Raw genomic sequence first — 21,441 nt, 5'->3', positions numbered from 1 at the left:
TACATTAAAATACAGATGCATGTATGCTTGCATAGGCAAAGAATATTTCAGGAAGGATTCAAAGGGAACTAATAAAACTAGTTGTTTCTCAGATGGGGAAAAGAGGAACTGGTATCTGGGATTGAACAAAGACTGACTTTTACATGTGTACTTTTAATACTGTGTGAGAAAATCAAGTTAATGCTGTAAATTTTAGACTAAGGAATTAAAAATAAGCTCAATAGTCAACGTGAACAAAATTCTTATATAACTTCACCTTTTTGATAATGAACAAAACCACATAGGTTTATTGACGACTCCTATTTATCCATAATCTCTCCCCCTCAGCCACATTTTCACTCTCTGCCACCCCAAAATCGCCATATTAATACTGCACTTGCTCATTCTTTTCCTCGGTAAAATACAATGACTGCTGCAAAAACTTGCCCTTCTGAGGCTATGCCACTGTATTTTTGCATGTATCCTTCAACTGTCTACAGGTCTATTTGAGAATTTGGCAGTAGCTGGGATCATTCGCATAAGAATTGAACTGTCTCCAACGTTACACCTGAGGCAGGGTGGTAAGCCAGGAAAATTCCTTGGCAAGCGGAATGGCGAACCTGAGACAGATAGCTGACTCAAACTGGCCTTGTTCAGCACCCTGCCTTACCTGCCTCCTTCTCCCTTGCATGATCACTTCCTTAAGCATTAAACCCTCAGGCCAGTGAGGTTCTGGTCAGTATGAAATAACCTTAGGAAGAAAGCCTTAGGTCTATTGACCACAGAGACAGTTTTGGTCAAACTAGAGATAATATCTAGGCCTCAGTTGTATTTCAGCCCCAGGCCCAGAAAAGCAGCAATGCTTGGGTTGACGTTTGGACCAGATGCAATGACCAATAACCCCCTACCCTAGCACTGACCACAAACCTGACCCTAAATCCTCATTATAGATGAATGAGCATATTACAGAATCCAACTGGGAAGCTGATGAATATTCTGTTGAGATCCTCCCTTGAGACCTCCCTACCACACCTTCTCTCTAGAGCATGCCCATACCTTCCTTCTTCAGGCAGGTATCTTTGCTTTCCTTCTCCTAATCTGTAAGGGCCCTTCTTTTGCATCTGTAATTTGTTTTCTGGGTCCATGCAACCCAGCTGGCTCACTTCTCGCGCTCCTGTAACTTTCTCTCTAAAAGACCAAGGCAGCTTTCTAAGCAGCCCGCTTGAAGCTTCTCTTTGAGTATACTTTAATTTTGGATACTAAGTAAACTTTCTCGTGAACAGGAGTGCTTGATTCTAAATTCTTTCTTTGCCAAACTCAAGAACTGAGAGCCGACTTCGCTGCTAACACACCTACTTATGTGAGTGCATCAATATGTGTTCTAATGAAGAGACAGCACCAGAAGACTATTGACTTCTGGACTAACTTGAAGTTGCGTACTTTTTCAGAGGGGAAGATGGAACAGTACTGCCTACCCTTGAGAGAACAGTTTTATTGAAATTTCTGTATCAGTCTGAACTGGTTGAAATGAATTCAAAATTATTTCATTTATAATTATGTCTGTGCATGGCTATGTATTTATCTGTATTAGAGCACAAAGCTAAACATGAATTTATGTAAGGTTTTAGGTAGGAGGTGTATAGAGCAAGAGGACCAGAGTTAGCAGGAGTCAGTGTATCTGGAACAAAAGGTGAGTAACAACTGCTCACTTCATGAGTGGCTGTTGAGTTAATCTTTTATTAAATTACATTAGAGAAAGTTAGTTACCTTTTGGTTATCATTAACATATCTGTTTTATTGATCATGACATGGGTAAAATATTTGTATTTTGCAAATCTTCCATTTTCTATGACCTAAAAAAAATGTGAGAGAGAGAAAATCAATAATTATTCCAACTGTAATGTAAGTAATCCCTTGTGATTTTCTAAAACCATTTCTTGCTGGGGCAAGTCATTAACATTTATATAATAAATATATCATCAGAAAATTGAATATTCACAAAATAATTGCTGCTTCCTTTTTAAAAGAACCTATCTGCACTGCTTTATTCAAGATTACTCAAGCACAGCTATACCAATCTTTAATGCTAAAATTTTAGAAAATACTGCTAATATCCTATAAAGTTTAAATCAAGCTAGTAAGTTTATTATTAAACTATCACAATCATCTTACCTTGGAAAATATATTAGTATTTAATCACATCTGTACAAGAACATATGTAAACATACATGCTTAAACATATGTATCACATAAGTTAACTATCAGCTTCCACCCTGCCTCTTCCCTGGAATTTCCCTATCTGCCTTTTCTTTGTCAATCTCACAACGCATTCAGAACTAAGGAGCAGAGGGTTTCTGGGCAAACAGGGAACTTCAGGCCCCCGGTCCTAATTAAACTATGCAGTGGTCTTTAACTTTATTCTCAAGACTGATGAAGCACCTTCTACCCATGACACTGGCAACCATTCTTTGTCCCAGAATATGTAAAGGTAACTATGTGAACAGAAGAGACTTGTTCATTTTGAATTCTGTTCTGAATACTACTATTTGTTCTGAGGATGAAATTACTTTGGCTATTTAAAATATATAGAAGGCTAGACAACCATTCTTTAAAGACAAGTGATGTAATTGTGACTAAGATCCCTCAAGAAGAGATATGTTAAGAATTCAGCTTAAATGTTAGATCTTTTGACGAAATCCCAAAAAAGGATATAAAGATTTTAGAAAATTATGTCCCATAAGGCTGTATTTTAAAAAATTAAAATTATTTAGCTTAGAAGAAAGGTAACACGTGACTACTTAATAATCTTGGTAAAGAAGCCTAATAGAATAGTTTTCATTTCTGTTGGAGACAGAAGTTACAACAACAACAGCAAGAAAACCCAACTATGAAAGCAGAATGAGGCATACAAATTAATTGCATGGAAGAATTTTATAACCTCAAAGATTATAATATTGAGCAAAGTGTATCTTTACTATTTTCTGTAGTAGGTAGGGCAAATAAATACAAATTTCTTGAACTACAAATGTAAAAGGGATGTAACCACAGATTCAGAAGAAACTAAGAATTATTAGGTCACAAATTATGTAAATAAATTTGAAAAACTAGGTGAAATGGGTCATGTTCTGAGAAAATATAAATTATTATGAGAAAGAAGCAGCAAATATTGGAGAAAAAGAGTAGAAATTATTTGCAGATAAGATATATCTAGAAAACAAAGGTACACACTACCCAGTAACCTTACTTAATAAACACAATAATCAACTTGAAAAATGAAAGAAAAAATCCTGTTTTATAAGTGTAATAAAAAATAAATTTACACGAAGTTTAAGAAATAACATGGAGAATTTATGTGATAAAAGCTGTAACACTTTACTGAGGGTAATAAGAAAATTTGAAAATGGAAATCCATGTCTTATTCTTGGATTAAAAAATTCATAATAAAGATGTTATCACCTCATTTTCATTCTCTTGCTCACAAACAAACAAACACACACACACACACACACACACACACACACATACACACACACACTCTCTCTCTCTCTCTCTCTCAATGTGATTCCAAGATGATGTTAGTTTGTTTTGGGTAGGGGGAGAATGACTCTAAAAAATTATACTAATATTTACCTAGGAAAAAATTTATAATATCCAGTAAGTTATGAAAGGAGAATAAGTACCTTAGCAGACATTAATACAATTTGTAAGTTGCAGTAGTGAAACAGTTTGGTCCTGGTAGAAGTTATATACAGACATATCATAGAAAGAATATAGATTCCAGAAACTGACCAAAATGCACACAGGACTTTATAAAATTCTATGTATACAAATATAGGGATTTATGAAATCAAAACAGCAATTCAAGTTCATGGACAAAAGCATGTATTAGCAAATAAATGGTGTTTCAGGCAAGTAGGTAGCTAAGGTTGATCGCTACTTCTCTCTATGTACCAAATTAATTCCACATTAATCACTTATTTAAGTATGTAAAACAACACTATAGAAGTACTAAAAAATAACATTTTAATAATCTTAAAGTGAAAAAGGCTTAAATATAAAATACAAAGTTCGTAAAGTTTAATGTAAAAAATTTCCAAAGTGCATGAAAATAAAACACTATTAAATGGTAAAACAACAAGCAAAAAGAGAAATTACACACACACACACAAAACAAAGAATAAGTTTGGAAAACATTTGTCAATACAGAGATATAGAGTTAATTTCATATACAGATAATTTAGGGATATAAATAAACCAATATAAAAAAATGAGTAAACTAATAAGAAAACGTGTGAAGTTTATGAACAGGTAGTTCAACAAAACACGAAATCTGACCAATAAACATATGAGAAAATGTTCAATTTAATTCAAAATCAAGAAAATGCAAATCAATTAAATATAACTGTTGAGTCTGCAATTCCACTGCTAGGATTTATCTTATGCAAAAATATCCCAAGGTATACATAAATAAATCTCCATGGTAATAGTGTGTTAAAAGTGAAAAATCTAAATGTCCATTAATCGGGGATTTTTTATTTTTATTTTTTTTAATAGGGGACTTTTTAAAATGATTACAGTATAGACATATAATAGGTCCGGAAAAATAAAAAGGAAGATATCTGTAGAGATATAGAAAAATGTGCAACATATATTACGTAAAATTACTGAGAATGTGTTGGGGGGAAAGCAGAAACAGATATATGTGTACTTATTTATATATGCACAGAAAATTTTTGGAAGGGTTGGTACCAATCTACTCATTGCACTTATCTCTGGGCTTGGGAAGGGTAATAGTGGGTGTGGAAGTGAAGCTTTATTTTTAACTGGACATTCCTTTGTTTCAGTTTTATAGTTATCTGAAAATAAATTAGTTTAAAAGTATTTACTTTCTTTTGATTTAATGGCCAAGTTTTAAAACGAAGAACACAAATGTTGATCTCATGAATATCACTAGTACTAGGAGTCAGGAGTCTATATACCCCTTTAACAGATTAAAACCTTTAAATAACTTAAAAGCTATGGTTCACCCCTAACCTCAGTACCTAGCCTCTATCTAAATATTGTGTGAAGTTTGGACATTGCAGTTGAGCCTGCCTCTCATCACTTTCCACTTTTCAGCCCTAACTTAAATCAAATCTAACCTGTGCATACATGCAATTAAACCAATTTCAATAGTAACGACAACATCTGGTATAAATAAAAGCTAAAAAATCCAAAAATGTCACTCATGCAATGTTTTCTGAAGTTTATCAAAAACCTTAGCTACAACACCTGAAGGACGAATGACCCAAACAGTCTACTGATTAACTGCATTCTTTGTTATTAGAATGGATGTATTTGAATTAATGTCAAAGATAACTCCATATACAGCAAAATGTTTCTGGTCAGTCTCATTATAAACATGTGAATACAGAATAATTACAGCACCATAAGCAGAAGCAAAAACTTTGGAAATAAAACCCACAGAAGCATGGGAGAGAATGTGATATACCAGCTATCAGTTTCCATCATGCTGCAGAGTCTGCAAATATGCTTTGGTAATGATTTCCTGCCCAATTATTTGACTTTATATATTCCCTAAATATGAAGCTGTATACTTTTTGGAATGTCATCACATATTATTTTAGGGGAAAAAAACCAGGATTTTAGACCAGAAGAAACATGAAGAAATTGAGGATCCGGTGAATGTCTTATGTAATTTTCACAACCACCTCGTGTAGTTCCGTTAGACTGCAGTTAAGTGACTTGCTTGGGGTCATATCGTCAGTTGCAAAAGTGGCCTCAGAAGAGTGATTTCTTTATTTCTAATTCCTGTGCTTGCACTATACCATGGTGTCCGCTCTTACAGTGTTAGTCATATATTTCCCATACTACCTCAGAAATAGCTTCAATACTCCTGGAAGCTGGAAGGTGCTGAGGAGAGCTGCTAAAGCAGCTCAAGCTGGTTGTGCTTGTTTTAGATTAATAGGGTCCAAACAATTTGTGTTAGGGTCCAAACAATTTGTGTTAACATGCTACCTTTCTCCATCCCAAACATGTTATGTATGGATGTTTCTGCTAAAATAATTTGTGATACCCTTTAAAATAAATGAACTAGCAAAATCAGGGGCTAGAAATCACTATGTAGAGCCTTTGTATGAGGACCAAGATTTGGCTGCACTATCAAATGATTTGGCTGAAGTATCAAGTACCATCCAGTACTTTAGATATGTTAGTCTGATTTAACATGCTATAATGTTAAAGGGAAAACAATTTTTTCCTTACTCATATAAAGTATATACGAATTACCTATCATTTAAAAAAAGGTTCCTTAAAGAAATAAACACAAAGGTAACTGTATTTATTACATATAACTGTCAGAATTTATAAATAACAAAATGTATGGTTTTTGGTAAAAGGATCCCCTTTGCATTAGGAAAGGTGAGTATGTAAACCTTAATTACTAGATATCAATAAGCCCAAACCAAATTTATCACAAACTCAGAAACACAGAGAAAGCAGGAACTTGAAAGACAGTGGTGTCAGGGTGACCCTCTACTAAAACCCATAATTTCCTGTGAGGTAGGTCCCAATGCTTTAGAAAGAGAACACAAGCTAGAAATACTATGCAGAAAACATTGCTAACCTTCGAATCATACAAATGCTATGAAAGTAGCAGAATTCTATAATAAAAATAGTTCTGGAAAAAAACAAAATAAAATGTAGATAGATATTAGGAACAAATCACTACCACAAAATGCTTCAATTCCCAAATAATATCCAGTTGTTCCTCAGTATCCACAGGGAATTAGTTCCAGGACATACACCCCTTGCCCTGACCCCAATACCAAAATCTGGCAACACTCAAGTCCCTTTGTTGGCCCTCCATATCTGTGGGTTCAACACCCTCAAATTCAATTCAATATGTGGTTGGTGGAACCAGCAGATATGAAGGGCTCATTTTAAAGTGCTGATATTAGTCAGAAATATATTTAAGATACTAGTATAAAGGATAAAAACACATAGTTTGGCTAAAAAAAATTTAATAACTAATTTTTTTAAAGATTGCTGGGGATAAAAGGAAAATAAAATTCATCTAGATAAAAGATAAAGAAAGAATGGTATCAAGCAAGAAAAACCAACAAAATTCAGGCAGGTAATTGTAAGTAAAAGTAGTAAATGCTTCCATTTCTTAATTATTTAAGAAGTAGACAACTTGTTCAAAACAATCTTATCTTGAGAGAAAAATATAATCAGTAAGTATAACTTCTTTAGAGTTATGTAATTAAAGGTTATGGATAAAAAAATGGTTTACTAATTCACTCCAAATATGAAAGACTTTGAGGGCCACAGTCAGGAAAAATAGGCATTCAATGAAGATTCATGATCAGCTATGGGAGAAATTCATTATCTTACCTCAAAGTTCAATGATTTCATATATATAATAGAATAAATATAAACAGCAAAAAAGTGACATTTAGCTTATTTTGTGGGGCAAATTGGTTAAAAAACAAACAAATTTTATTGACTGTCATCAAATCTGAAGAGGAATTAGCCCTTAATTAATCCCCCATACCTTTGTCTCTTCCCATGCTAATATGATATTTCATTTGTCAGCCAAACTATAAACTATGTTGACTGTTTAGACAGGGCAGGAAAGTTCAGCATAACCCTGTGACATAAAATCAAATAAACTATTCCTTAATAAGGGTGAACTGTCATCAACTGGTTCAACTACAACAGTCTAGAGAAAGGAAACAATTATGTTCATGACATAATATTTGCATTGAACAACACACCAGTAATTAACCTACCTAATACATTCTAGAAAAAGAGCCAGAGAAGTTGATTAGAAATAATGATGTAAATGGATAGTTTAGAAGACTCTCTCTAATGCATTTCCAGCAGAACCTCTATGTGTAACATTTATGACCCATGATACTAAATATACTTGGAAACAACATTTTTTATAAAACACTATATAATTCAGAGCAGTCCAAATAACTGAGATTTTATTGTTTCTATTGCTCACCAATTAGTGTGAAAATTGTCCTGCTACTTTAACTAAAGTATTCTCTTAATCTTCAAAGAAAAAAGGATAAAACTTAATGACGCTTTTAACTTGGTGAAGAGACAAATGAGGAATATAGAATGATATAATGATGACCAAGAGTTAGCATCAACTGGTATTCATCTGGAATAACAAAAATATAATAAGCTCTTATTAGACATTGTATTAATAATCATATACATTACTTCACTTGTTTTAATCTCAGCAACGCCACCAAGATACATCAAGGTACTGTTAAGTACTATAACTATCTTTTTTACAATCTGAAAACCAAGGTCAGATAAACATAATAAAAAGATTATAAAGCTAATAAAAGGAAAGGTTGGAACTGAACTCAAATTTACTTGATTCCAGAATCCAGGCCCTGAGCAACATGGTATTGCTACGTCTGAGGCAATTTTATTGTCAAGATAAGCACAGAAGAACTGTATGTATACCAGTAGATGCATTAGGATTCCATTTTTACAACTCATTGGAATAGGAGTTCAGATATCAATATCCCACAAGCTGTATCATATTTCTTGTAATGCTTCAATTTCATGTAGTACCTGGGGATCACTATCTCTTTGGAAGACTGGGCATTTCTTATGTGTCTTTTCATTCCTACAGTTCTTCAGAGCCTCACATGTAGCAGTTAGTCAACAACTGGGAATGATACTGTGAAGATCCAACATTACAGGATTGGACTCTAACATGGCATGTGTTTTATTCCCAATCACCAGAATAATAAGGTTGATTATAATTATAATCTCATGAGATGAGCAGGAATCTTGACTACCCTCTTCAGGGCTATAACATTAAAATCTAGAAGAGCATCTGATACATAAAGTATAGTAGTTTAACAAATACTTGTAAAAAAAATGAATACATGACATCACATTTTTTTCTTTGTATTCATATAAACTATGCTACCAAATCATCCAGCAAAAATTCAATTATACATATATAATTATACATTTGCTCTTTTGGAAATTTTAAAATTCAAAATGGCCTGGCAATTTTTTCCAGAAGGGTTAACTTTAGATGAAATACCCAGTCACCCATACTTGTATTCCAACACTGTAACCTCATGAAATTTCTAACTAAAACAACTACCTAGACCCAAAGTACCACAAAATAACTAAATGTACATTTCTCCACATTGCTTCTTATAAGGTTCTTTAGGATTAATTTTCACTGAAAAATTGGCACTACAGCTTATTTGAGTCATCATCAATAGTAACTACAACAGAATAGCAATTCATTTGAATTTATAACTAGTCTTAACTGACAAAAGTATATACAAGGTGCTTCCTTTCATAGATTACATTAAGTTTTGTTTTTAGATGAATGAAAGAGGTCTGCAATCTAATTTTGTATGAAAATGAATTTTCATAGGAAATTTGACCAATAAAAAACCTTTTCATATTTACACTAGTCTTCTAACAACATTATGGTAGTACTGTTATAAAAAATCAGATTTAGCTTTACTAAACTCAACTTATGCTGAGAATTTCTGTGCTGTCCAAAGCAACCAGGGAAAGTTATAAGGCAAAGCTCTAAAACATGGGTTGAGTCCCAGGTTATAATTTAGCACTATTAGCTAAATGAAGACTAAAGATCTTCAAAACTAATACCCACTGCAGAGTTTTAGCTCTATTTGCACAGCCTCAGTATGAAGAAAGGAAGACTCAAGTTGAATCTACTTGAGCTTAACATTTCAGGATTTCTTTTAAAGTTAAACATACTAAATTTTCTGTTTTAATAGTATTTATCCTTCCTTAATATATATAAGTAATGCAATGATGACAAACTTTTGAAAAAGAATTAGGACTCAAATTAATCTCATTCAAGTTACTGAATTTTAAGAAATAATTAAAAATTTCATTTTACACTTGAGACAAAGAGAAAACTGAAACGTCCCCTAAATGGATTAGTGCCTCTAGAAAAAGATGTAATTTCAAAGTCTTATTCTGAAAAGTATTTTAATGTAATACTAAGTAGGGTGAATCACTCTACTGAACCAAAATTAAGTTAGTGTGACCTACTACTAAATAGTCAAAAGTATGGGTCTTTGAAAATGATGTACCAAGGACTGTCCATGAGATTTCTACTAAACTAATAAATGAGGTATAATAATTGTATCCAACTTGGATAGGTATCTCCATTTCCACTTGCCTGGATAATAGAATTTGGCTCTCTTCTTTTTCTCATCCCATTCAGAAGTACACTTCTGGAGAGGAAGAGTTCCAAAATGAAGAGTGAAATCCAATAAGCCTTTGTCTTCTAGTTCTTGTGCACTTACTCAAAATTTCAGGTGAAGCCAGGAAGAGCTGCATCACTACTCTGGTGATCTGACTGCCTATGGTAAGCCCTTTCTCCAGATCAGCTGTAATTCTCCTCCAGATGTAAAGGGAAAGGCCACATCGGCGGAAGGCAGTTATCATCCCATTGTAATTAAGGCAGTGTTTGAAGCTAATTATAAACATCTGTAATTTCTGAAAGAAAAGAAATATACAACAAACAAAAACAGCCTCCCTTCTACAAAAACTTACATCATGGCAATTATGGTATCTTTGTAAGAGAAGTAAGATATTCAAAAACAACAAAGTTTAAAAACATCTGAAATAGATAAGAATATACTACCCTCACTGGACAACCCAGATGTCAATACTCATATATAATAAAGGAAGAAGACAAGGAATGTACACTCTCACACACACACACAGAGACATTTTTAAGGGGTAGAAGCTTTTTTAAAAGGTAGAATCAAAAGGTAGAAATATGTTCAATCAAAAAAGAAAAAGCTTCTCTATCAGCTATACAAATAAAGAAAAGGTTTTGCTGGCTACTTGTGCATTCCAGAAATAAAAACCAGGCTTTCCATATGAAGAAGAATCTATAAATGGGTCACTTTAAAATCTTTACAAATTAATAATTTTGTTTATAAAAATATATAAGACATGTATATATTTGGGTCATAATCACATAAACAACTTAAAAAGGAAATGCACCATCAATGGTGGAGAGAAAAGATAACTTTTTTTTTCTGAGCATATATTTAATATAGAAAATAATCTAATTTTTGAAAATATTCATGTCTCCTGTAAAATACTAAAATTATAGATTGAGAATATTAGCTAACTCATTCATAAGAGGAATTTAGCTTTATCCATGGAAATATGAGTCACTTAATTTATCATTTAATAGAAACCTCAAGTTTTACTGAATATATTTAGAAAATCTTTGTAAACATATATAGTTAACAGGTTATTGATAAATTTCTATGGTAGAAAAACAAGCATGTCTAATTAAGAAGAATATATTTAGCTTATTCTCTGTTTTTAAACACAAATAATGATTGTAACATTTTGAATGCTCAAATATGTAAGCATCTCTGAGATCCAGAGGAATGGCATAATGCAATTTAGTAGATGTCTGTTACCATTTCACTGCTTAGAGTATGTATATGCAATGAAGAAGGTTACATGAAAAATAAATTTTATAAAATTATTAAATATTTATTTAAAAACTGGTATCTGGAGGTACACTGTTGCCATATATATATAGGTTGATATGAAATAACTGCTAAATAAACTTATCACACTAATTGAGAAAAAATTATGGACATGAAAATGTCTACCACATTAAAACAAAACAAACCATAAACTCCTATATATGATAATCATAAATTATTCTAATTTACTCCCTGACACGGACCTATTTAAAATCATGTGTTTTGTTTTTCTTTGATTTAATACTTTCTATGCTTTGTATAGTACTGCTTGACTCACTGTACTCATAAGCTCATTCATTCACTGGAATTAAAAATTAATGATCTAAATATTTTTAATTGATCTCCATGTATCCCAAAGGTGCAGGGATAGAATAACAAATAATATTGACATATATAAGCACCCCTATGTTTACTGTAGCATTATTTACAATAGCCAAGATATGGAAGCAGCCCAAATGCCCATCAATAGATGAATGGATAAAAAAAGTTGTGGTACATAGGTACAGTGAAAAAAGCATGAAATCTTACCATTTATGACAGTACGGATGACCTTAGAGGGTGTTATACTAAGTGAAATAAGTCACAGAAAGGCATATGCCATGTTATTCCACTTATATGTGGAATCTAAAGAACAAAATAAATGAACAAACAAAATAGAAACAGACTCATAAAGAGAACAGAATGATGGCTGCCAGAGGGGATAGGGATAGGGAAACTGAGTAAAAGGTGAAGGGATTAAGAAGTACAAATTGGCAGTTACAAAACTGTCACAGAGGGAGATAAACTACAGCACAGGGACTGCAGTCATTAATATTATAATAACTATGCATGGTGCCAGGTGGGTACTGGAAATATTGAGGGGAACACTGTAAAGTATATGACTTAATAGAAGTGAATATTGCATGTAACTGTAATTGAAAAATGAAATAAAATAAATTGACATTCTTTTTATATACACATAAGTATTACTTGATTTCAATGAATAGTTGGTATATCTTATTTAGACCCCACAGGACCTTTAACATTTTTGGACTATAATAAATTGTAAATTTGCAAGTAAACATATAAAACAAAAAGCAGAGGCTTGAGGGGCAGTAGAAAAAGGTACTAAGTACAATTTGGAATGGTTGTCTCTAGTCCACCCATCAATATAAAAAAAGTATAATGTGAAATTTCACCACAGGACTTAAATCAGACAAACGAGTATAGTAGCTAATATAGCGGTCATCACTCTTTATTGTGTATGACCTTTGGATGTAAATACAATAGCATATATATCATGTTGAACACTGATGTCCCAGTCACAGATCAATACATTCCCTCACTTATCACGGGTATTACGTTCTAGACCCCCCACGAGGTAGGAACCTTACATTTATTCTACACTCTTAAACCTACGTAACTTTATTTATCCGTGATAAATAATACAATATTTTTAAAAATCCCGTGATACAGTGAGGCCGAGATACGTGAACCGCAATATAGAGAGGGAGTACTGTAATGGCTCCAACTACAAATTTTAATAACATGACATAAAATCAATATTGCATCAATGATAGGTGCTTTTGAACTATTTCAAAAAGTAAAATTTATAAAATCTTGATTCTTTTAAATATAGAAACAAACTGAAATTTATTCTAACTTTTTTTTTCTATAAGGAATATTGAAATTGGCAATATTGTTCTGGATTTACATTTGTTAGCTATATGCACTGTGAGCACCAATTAATTTTATTTACAGGTCCTTACAAACTTATCTGGTGATGGGTATCCACAACTTCAAGTAAAGCTTTCTTCCTGCCAGTTTTCAGTATGTTACTCAAGTGTTAAGTAGACACAAACAATAAAAAACAAATGATTATATCCTTAGGAAAGAGAAAGCTCTTTTTTTCTACATGTATGACATAATCACATAGAAATTTGGAATATAAATAAAGTTAAAGGACGTGGAAAGGAATGGTATCACAAACTCTTCCACACCTAGCTTTCTCACTCAACTTTCTTGTTAAACGGATACTTCCATTTTAAAGTTCTAATTATTTATAGAGCCAGTAATAAACAAAAGCTCTGTTCATCTCATTTAGTCCCAAAGTTGAGCTGTTTTTTTTTTTTTTTTTTTTTTGTACATTTGATGAGGAATAAGAAGGATAAGTTCGGTTGTTGAACTTAATTCAGTCCGGAAAACTGTTTGAAAAGTGATTTATTTATGAATTGAATATCCTTTGTCACCTGAGAGGCATGTGACTGATCATACAGGTATCATCATGAAAGGGTTACCGGGTAGAGAATCAAGACCTAAAATTTTGTTAGACAACCAAGACATTTTTTCCATGAACAACTTGGTCACAAACCAAATTGTTCGAGAACCAAGATGTTCCAGAAATTAGGTTTGACTATATTTTTGTCCAGGCCCTATTTCATCACCAAAAAAATGTGGTGTAGAACAAACAAACAAACAAACAAACAACAGCAACCAAAAAAAAAAAAACCCATCATTTTCTATATATTTGATGGGGAGTAAAAGTATTTTGTCCAGGTCCTAAATCTCCATCAATAACACATTGGCATAAAAAAATGAAGTTATCCTCAGTCTCAAACATTTCTCTTAGAAAAAGGATATATAAATTTAAAAAAACTAAAGATAATACCTGTGGTCAAAGAAGCTTAAAAGATTATTTCTCTGTGGCAGGGAAACAGAAGGAAAAAGGGCAATTAAACTATCAAAGAACATATTTCATTTCTAAGGGCTAAAATAAAGAATGATGAATCCTTAAGACCGTAAGAACAAAGTTTACTAGTTATCAGAATATTGTTTTAAATCTTTTTATTCTTCAAGACATTTTAAATAAAGTAATCCTACTTCCAATTTTCTTTTCCTTAAAATGGTTAGCCAGTGATAAAATATCCAGAACTTTTTCAGATAAATTCTTAAGGGTCTTTATGAAACCTGTACCATACAGTAAAGTGTCACAGACCAACCACATTTAACAAGTAGTTTAGCATTTTTTCTCTTAGAAAGGTCTTGCACCTAGCAAAGTGGGAATGAAAAAAGCCAGGGAAGGCATTCCTCAGGCATACACAATGCATAACAATGGGCTGTATTCTTTGTAGCTTCTAATAGAACCAGCAGGCTTTGGCTGTGGCCAAGGGTGCTAGAGCAGTGGGTGCATGACAAATTTGTTTCTGACACTAGCAGTGACTATTTTAAGGTATACTGTTTTCATTTATTCATTTTTTCCAAAAAAGATATGAAAATTACTTTGATGAAAATAATTAAATTATTTGCCATTCGCATACTTCTTAATACACACAACCTTGGTTCCTATTTAATTGGAATGAAAGCTCGGCAGGTAGTGATTTCAAAAGAGCTGATAACTTTTTAGCTTCCTTTTCTGTAAGTTGAATTTTAAAAAGTCATTTTCTAAGAACTAGAAAAACAGTGATTTACAGAATCAAAATCTTGATAAACTTAAAAAGTAGAAGTAATTCAGAAATCATGGGTTGCATCAATTAAGTCAAAAGTTGAGCAATTAAGGTAATTATTTACTGCAATCTAATGTAAGTCCAGTGTAAGTCCATTATGAACAGAGTGCTTAACGTAAGTCAAGGCAAATGTTCCTTTGTTGATCAAAAACCACTGCAGTCAAAAAGGATTAAACAAAATGCTATTAATAGTCATTCACTTTTTAGAGTTTTTTTTTTTTTTTTTAAATAGTATATCTGATATACTAGGGAAATAGGACTAGATAGGTAAGTAGAAGTTACAAAAAAAAAAAAAAACCCTTCAGTACACAAGATATAAAAATTTGCTCACAGAGACACAGATAACATTTTTCCAATATTACCAAGAAAAATTATACTATTACTAATAAAATTCTTCTGTCCTGAATTAATTTGTAGCATTTTATAATAGTGATATAGCAAATGCATATATAAGTTAAGTAGATATAATGATTGTAAAACCAACTTTGTTCATTGTTTTATTATATATACTATATATTAAATACAAAAAAAAGTAAATGACAGAACACTTTTTCCCCATTCTCAGACTATAAATTATCACTTCAGTGACAAATCATAAATGTTCCTTATAACAGTAGTCCAAACTATATGATTTTGGAATAGAACAACAATTTATATTGCTTCAAATTAAGTTTATTATTATTAAAAGAAATTTGACAAAAATACTTCTAAAAAGCTAAAGAAAGATAACATATTGGCTAGCTATTAGTATTTCTTTTCTTTCTCTTTTTTTTTTTACAGATGGTATTACATTACAGTCCAAAACATGAACAAAGAACATTAAAAATGATGTTTTGCTAACAAACAGCTAATTTAAAATAAGGTAAAGCTAGATAACATCAACAAAAAATTTAAGTCTTACTTTAAATCTTAAAGACAAATTGTATTACAAAAATATATACAAACAAATTCTATAATATGCCCTATTTTTGATGTAAAATACATTTTTCTGTGCTTAAATAATGCATTTATTCTTCTTTTTGAAATTGTGTAGAAAAACATTTTGAAAAGAAAAAGTATTTTAACTCACTAAAAATGAACATGAGTGTTATGGTAGCAGTCATACAAAATATGTTAATGAAACATTTAAAATAAAATGACAAAGAACATATGAATTTTAACATTTGAGTTCTAACTAATCATTATCATCATCATCATCATCATCATCTCTACTGCTACTGTGAGTCATAATCCATTCCCTGTAGACCTGAATTTTCTGTAAGCATGCCAAAGGGAAAAAGAAGCACAGCGTTAGTTAAGAATGACAAATTCCTTGGAAAACATGTTAACTTATAAAATGTTTAAGGAGTCAGAATAATTTTGAAGCAGACTTTTCAGCTCTGAGTAGAATAGTAATTATGGGTATAATATTCCATAACTTAATAGACTAAGACTAAACTCTACTGGTTGCTACATTTAATGTATAGTTTGGTGATACCAATATATTAGAATTATTCTGTTTTTCTAGTAGGCAACTTCAATCTACCTCTAGAAAGCATTATAATAATGTGCTACTTTCTAGACAGAAAGATACACACAAAAGTATATTTTATATTTAATTATTACATTGGGCATGTACAATTTAGTAAACACAGAGCACAGTTTTTGGAAAATAAGAAAATAAAAGGAGAAACATTTGTAAATATTAAACATTTTCTAAGGGTATCACTGTTAAATCACTTAGATTAAATCTAAACTGATGAGATTATGATTCCTGTTTCTATGTCATCTAATTCTTTACCATAGTACTCATGTATTTTAAAGCATTTGCTAATAGTACAGTAGAGTTTTGACTCAAAGAAGCACTGTTACCACCAAAGCAACAACCCAGTTATTATACTTCTAACAGAATAATTAAAACCAAAAACACCCTGAGGCATCTGGTAAATTCCTTTAGGCATTCCAGTAATGGCTGAGAAGGATTGTGAGTTTTTGTCACATAAATAGCTCTTTTAGCAGTTAATGCTGAGATTGGCCTACTAAAAATATTATACATATTTTTAAAAATACAATCAAAAGTCATGACCTTTAAATCCCAAAGTTTAAAGCTTCAAGAAGCAATTAATGAAGGTATAGAACAAATTTACTTGTCAGTGAAATCAAGTTATCAACCATGAGAAATGTTTGTTTTCTCATGGCTTTTTTAATATGTTATAATCTATTTTCTAATATGACGATGTATTTCTAAATTCTTCTTATTCATTCTTACTTTCTATTAAGTTTTTTAAAATAGTTTCTGAAAAAATATTTTTAGTTGTTTAAAAGATGATGTGATAACTACTCAGTCTAAGTAAAATGTTAGTAACCTGTTAATTTTGTTCTAAAAAGGGAAGGCAAGTACTGAGTCGAAATATATGCTTCCAGTGTAAGGACCACAGCTTAGTTCTGCAACACTTCTGTCTTCCACAGAATGGTACACTGTCATTATAAGGACTGTACAAAATGCCTTTGAGATCACAGCCTCCCACTTGATTGCCAGTTCCATCTTAACACGAAATTATTTTGACGCTTTAAAAACATTTTAAACACAATGTAAAATCATTTTACTAAATATCACATTAATTCAATGGTTATGTTTTACTATACTAGATGATGGTACATTTTATGCAAAATTATATACTCTGCATGCACTGAGCAAAATATTAAAGTTTTAAATCTTTAATCACTTCAAATATGACAATATTTAAAATCCAAGGCTATAAAGGGTCATATTCCCACAGTGTATTATTATTATCCTGAATATTTTCAAGTCTATGCAACATAATGACTCATTGTTTTCAAAAATAATTTAATTTAGTATTCTACATCTAAACCACACAAACTACTTTAAAGTGGTATACTTATTATGATGGTTATTACCTATACCATAATCCAGATTTTTAAAAAGTCCAATTCACTAGTAAGAAAGTAATCTAAACAGATATAATATTCTACCACCAAACTGTCTATTGTCCCAAAAGCTAATTTTTCTTATTAAAAGATCCTGGCTTTCTTGTGAACTACTTAGCAAACCCCACAAGGTTTTAAATGGACTATGCAAGCAGCAAGTAGAAAGCAGAAAGAGGGTTTTGGCCACTTGACCATCTTCAAAAGGAAAACACAAGGGCCCAAGAATTCAAATTGCAATGGTCCTGATTTTTCTCCTTATCCATGCCTAATTGGACATGAGAATTATATTCAGTATAAACACTACTGCTGGTTTGATAAAAAGGAGGAAGTACTCTAAAAAGAAATGGTCTAATTGGCTAAGAAGTACCACCAACTATGAGGGTATATAGGCACAATGGCTTTCCACAAATCTACCAAATCCAGCATAGAACTAAGAATACCCTATACAAAGATCAGATTCATTAAAAATCCTATACAGAAGTTACCAATACAAAAGCTTTTCTTTGTATTTCAAACACTGAACAGCTGTACGTGGTTTATAAATTTTAAGACTAAAATCTACTGTTGGCTTTCACTTGCAAAGTCATGCATTAACTGTTTTCATATCAAACTTTTTGATGCCTGTAAAAAAGAAAAAAAGTCTTATAGTAAATAAACATACATTAAAACCTAAGTAAATATAAGACACTTATAAATGGAATTAAGCAAATTATATAGAAGTTTTAAAAAAATCTAATACATATTAAAGCATTATATAGCAACTTTTAATAAAGCTAACTTGACTAAACTAATTTTAACTTAAAGTTACCCACCTGTAACATCTGATTTCCAGTACCATCCCTCAACCTGTAAGGTCTGATAACTCCATCTTCATTAAAGAACCTAGGGGGTCGCAGACTCTGCACTTCATCAGAAGTCTCTGTAGCCCTAGAGGGAAAAAATATAACTTGATTTAAAAAGTATTCAAAAGTTCCTATGTAGTCTTTAAAATGCAGTTACTAAAAAGAATTTTCTTTTGGATAAAATAAGACTATTATATCACTTCTCTCTTATTTTTATTGTTATTCTATTAAAGTTGTCCCAATTTTTTCCCCTTTGCTCTCCTCCACCCAGCCCATCCCCCAACTCCCACCATCAACCCCCACACTGTTGTCCATGTCCATGGGTCACTCATACATGTTGTTTGACTAGTTCTCCTTAAAGTGCAGATATTAGCAACATTTTGTTTTTTAAAGGCATCTTTTGTCAAGCCAAGGAAGTTCATTTCTACTCTTAGTTTGCTTATAGTCATTTTTTGGTTATTGTTACTGTTTCTGAAAATCCTGAATGGGCAATACAATTTAAGAATTTATTTCCTGATCATTGTTCTGAACATATGGCTTATTTTCTTCAATCTAAATGCTATAAATCACATTACTTGGTTTTCTAATATTCAAATACCCTCACATCCCTCACAATTCTACTGGGGCTTGATATATATTGTTTGAAACACATATATACATTGCTGAATTTGGTACTGTAATATTTTATTCAACACTTTTGACTTATGAACCTACATGAGAATGGTCCATATGTTTGTTCATTCATTCAACAAATATTCATAAATTCAATAAGTATTAATTTATTATAGAAACATACCTTACCACATAATATATCACATATATAGACACATATGCATAGATAGTATTAATACTTCCAATTAAAACCAGAGATTGGCAAAATGGATAAAAATAGGATCCAATAATATATATGCTGTTCACAAAAGACTCACTTTAGAGTCAAAGACACAAATAAGTTGAATGTAAAAGGATAGAAAAAAGATATGCCATGTACACAATAACCAAAGAAAAGCTGGAACAATTATAGTAAGATAAAAAAATTAGTGACACAAACAAGGACAATTTTACCATGAGAAAAGGGTCAATACATCAAAAAGATTCAAAAACTGTAAACATGTAAGTACTTAACAATATAGCCTCTAAATACACAAAGCAAAACTAACAGTACTGAAAAGAGAAAAAGACAATTCAATAATAATACTTATTTTAATACCCAACTTTCAATAATGAATACCAAACAGAAGATCAGCAAGGAAAGAAAAGACTTGAAAACATTATAACCTACTAGACCTAACAGACATCAGTAAAACATTCAATACAATAAGAGTAAACTGCATATTCTTCTTCTTCTTTTTTTTGTTATCATTGACACTATTAGAGATGTCATCCACTTCCCCCACTTCGCCCACCTCCACCCAGCACCTACACCTCCAACCTTCACTACACTATTGTCTGCTCTTGGCACTTATATTCAATGTTGTACTCAAGGTTTTAGCAAAGGCAATTAGGGAAAAAAAAATGCAGATCAGAAAGAAAGAAGTAAAATTACTTGTATATACAGATAATATGATCTTATGTATATGAAACCCTTATGAATCCACAAAACAACTACTAGAGATAATAAGTGATCTTGGTAAGGTTGCATAACACAAGGTCAATATACAAAACTAACTGTGTTTTTATATACTACCAATAATAATCCAAAAATGAAAACATTTATAATAACACCCAAAATAATAGAATACTTAGGAATAAAAGAAAAGACAGATACTGAAACTACAAAACATCACTAAAATAAGTGGGAAGACATCTGTTTTCATAGATTGGGAGATTTAATGTTGTTAACATGGCAATGGTCTCCAAATTACCCACAGATTCAATACAATCCCTACCAAAGTCCCAGCTGTCTTTTTTGCAGAAATTGACAAACTGATCCTAAAATTCATATGGAAATTCAATGTCTCAGAGAATACCTCAATAATCTTGAATAAGAAGAACAAAGAGGACTCTCAATTCCTGATTTCAAAACGCAGTAAAAAGCTACAGTAATCAAACCAGAGTGTTATTGGCATAAGGATGGACACATAGAACAATGGACTAGAACTAAGACTCCAGAAATAAACTCAAATTTATGGTCAGCTAATGTGGAATATGGTATTAAGATTATTCAATGGGGAAAATATAGTCTCTTCCACAAATGGTGCTGGGACTAGATATGCACATGCAAAAGAATACATTTGGACCCAAACTCTCTTCATACATACAAATTAATCAAAATGGAGCAAAGACCTGAATTAGATGATAAAACTATAACTCAGCTAGAAGAAAATATAGGAGTAAATTTTCATGACCTTGGAGCAGGTAATGCTTTCTTAGATATGACACCAAAAGCTCAAGCATCCAAAGATACAGATAAATTAGACTTAATAAAAAAATACTATCAAGAAAGCTAAGACAATACACAAATAAGAGAAAATGCAGTCTAGTTTCCAGAATATAAAGAACTCATACAACCCAACAATAAATAGACAACCAACCCAATTAAAATGTAAGAGAATCTGAGCAGACATTTCTGCAGAGAAGTGGTACACGTGGCCAAGAAGCACGCGCGCGCACACACACACACACACACACACACACAAATGCTCAACATCATTAATCACTAGG

General features: G+C 31.9%; 1 protein-coding gene across 2 annotated transcripts in view; it reads right to left on the bottom strand.

The window, feature by feature from the left end:
* Nucleotides 1–21,441, bottom strand: part of VPS13A (vacuolar protein sorting 13 homolog A) — a 214,879-nt gene that overhangs the window by 7,861 nt on the left and 185,577 nt on the right. Inside the window, exons 68-69 of one of the 2 annotated variants that reach the window (XM_090274189.1) lie at nucleotides 18,748–18,862; nucleotides 1,747–1,832 (exon numbers count right to left, since the gene is read on the bottom strand). In XM_090274189.1, coding sequence (XP_090130315.1) covers nucleotides 1,747–1,832; nucleotides 18,748–18,862 — 201 coding nt within the window. Of the gene's footprint in view, nucleotides 1–1,746; nucleotides 1,833–16,268; nucleotides 18,557–18,747; nucleotides 18,863–21,441 lie in introns of those variants that run through there. The other variant, XM_090274190.1, reaches the window with a different exon arrangement.

Source organism: Furipterus horrens, unplaced genomic scaffold (genome assembly GCF_987537825.1).
Source record: "Furipterus horrens unplaced genomic scaffold, mFurHor1.1.pri manual_scaffold_4, whole genome shotgun sequence".
Lineage (NCBI taxonomy): Eukaryota > Metazoa > Chordata > Mammalia > Chiroptera > Furipteridae > Furipterus > Furipterus horrens.
The sequence above is the reverse complement of the archived record's forward strand: the minus strand, read 5'-3'. Positions and strand labels throughout refer to the sequence as shown.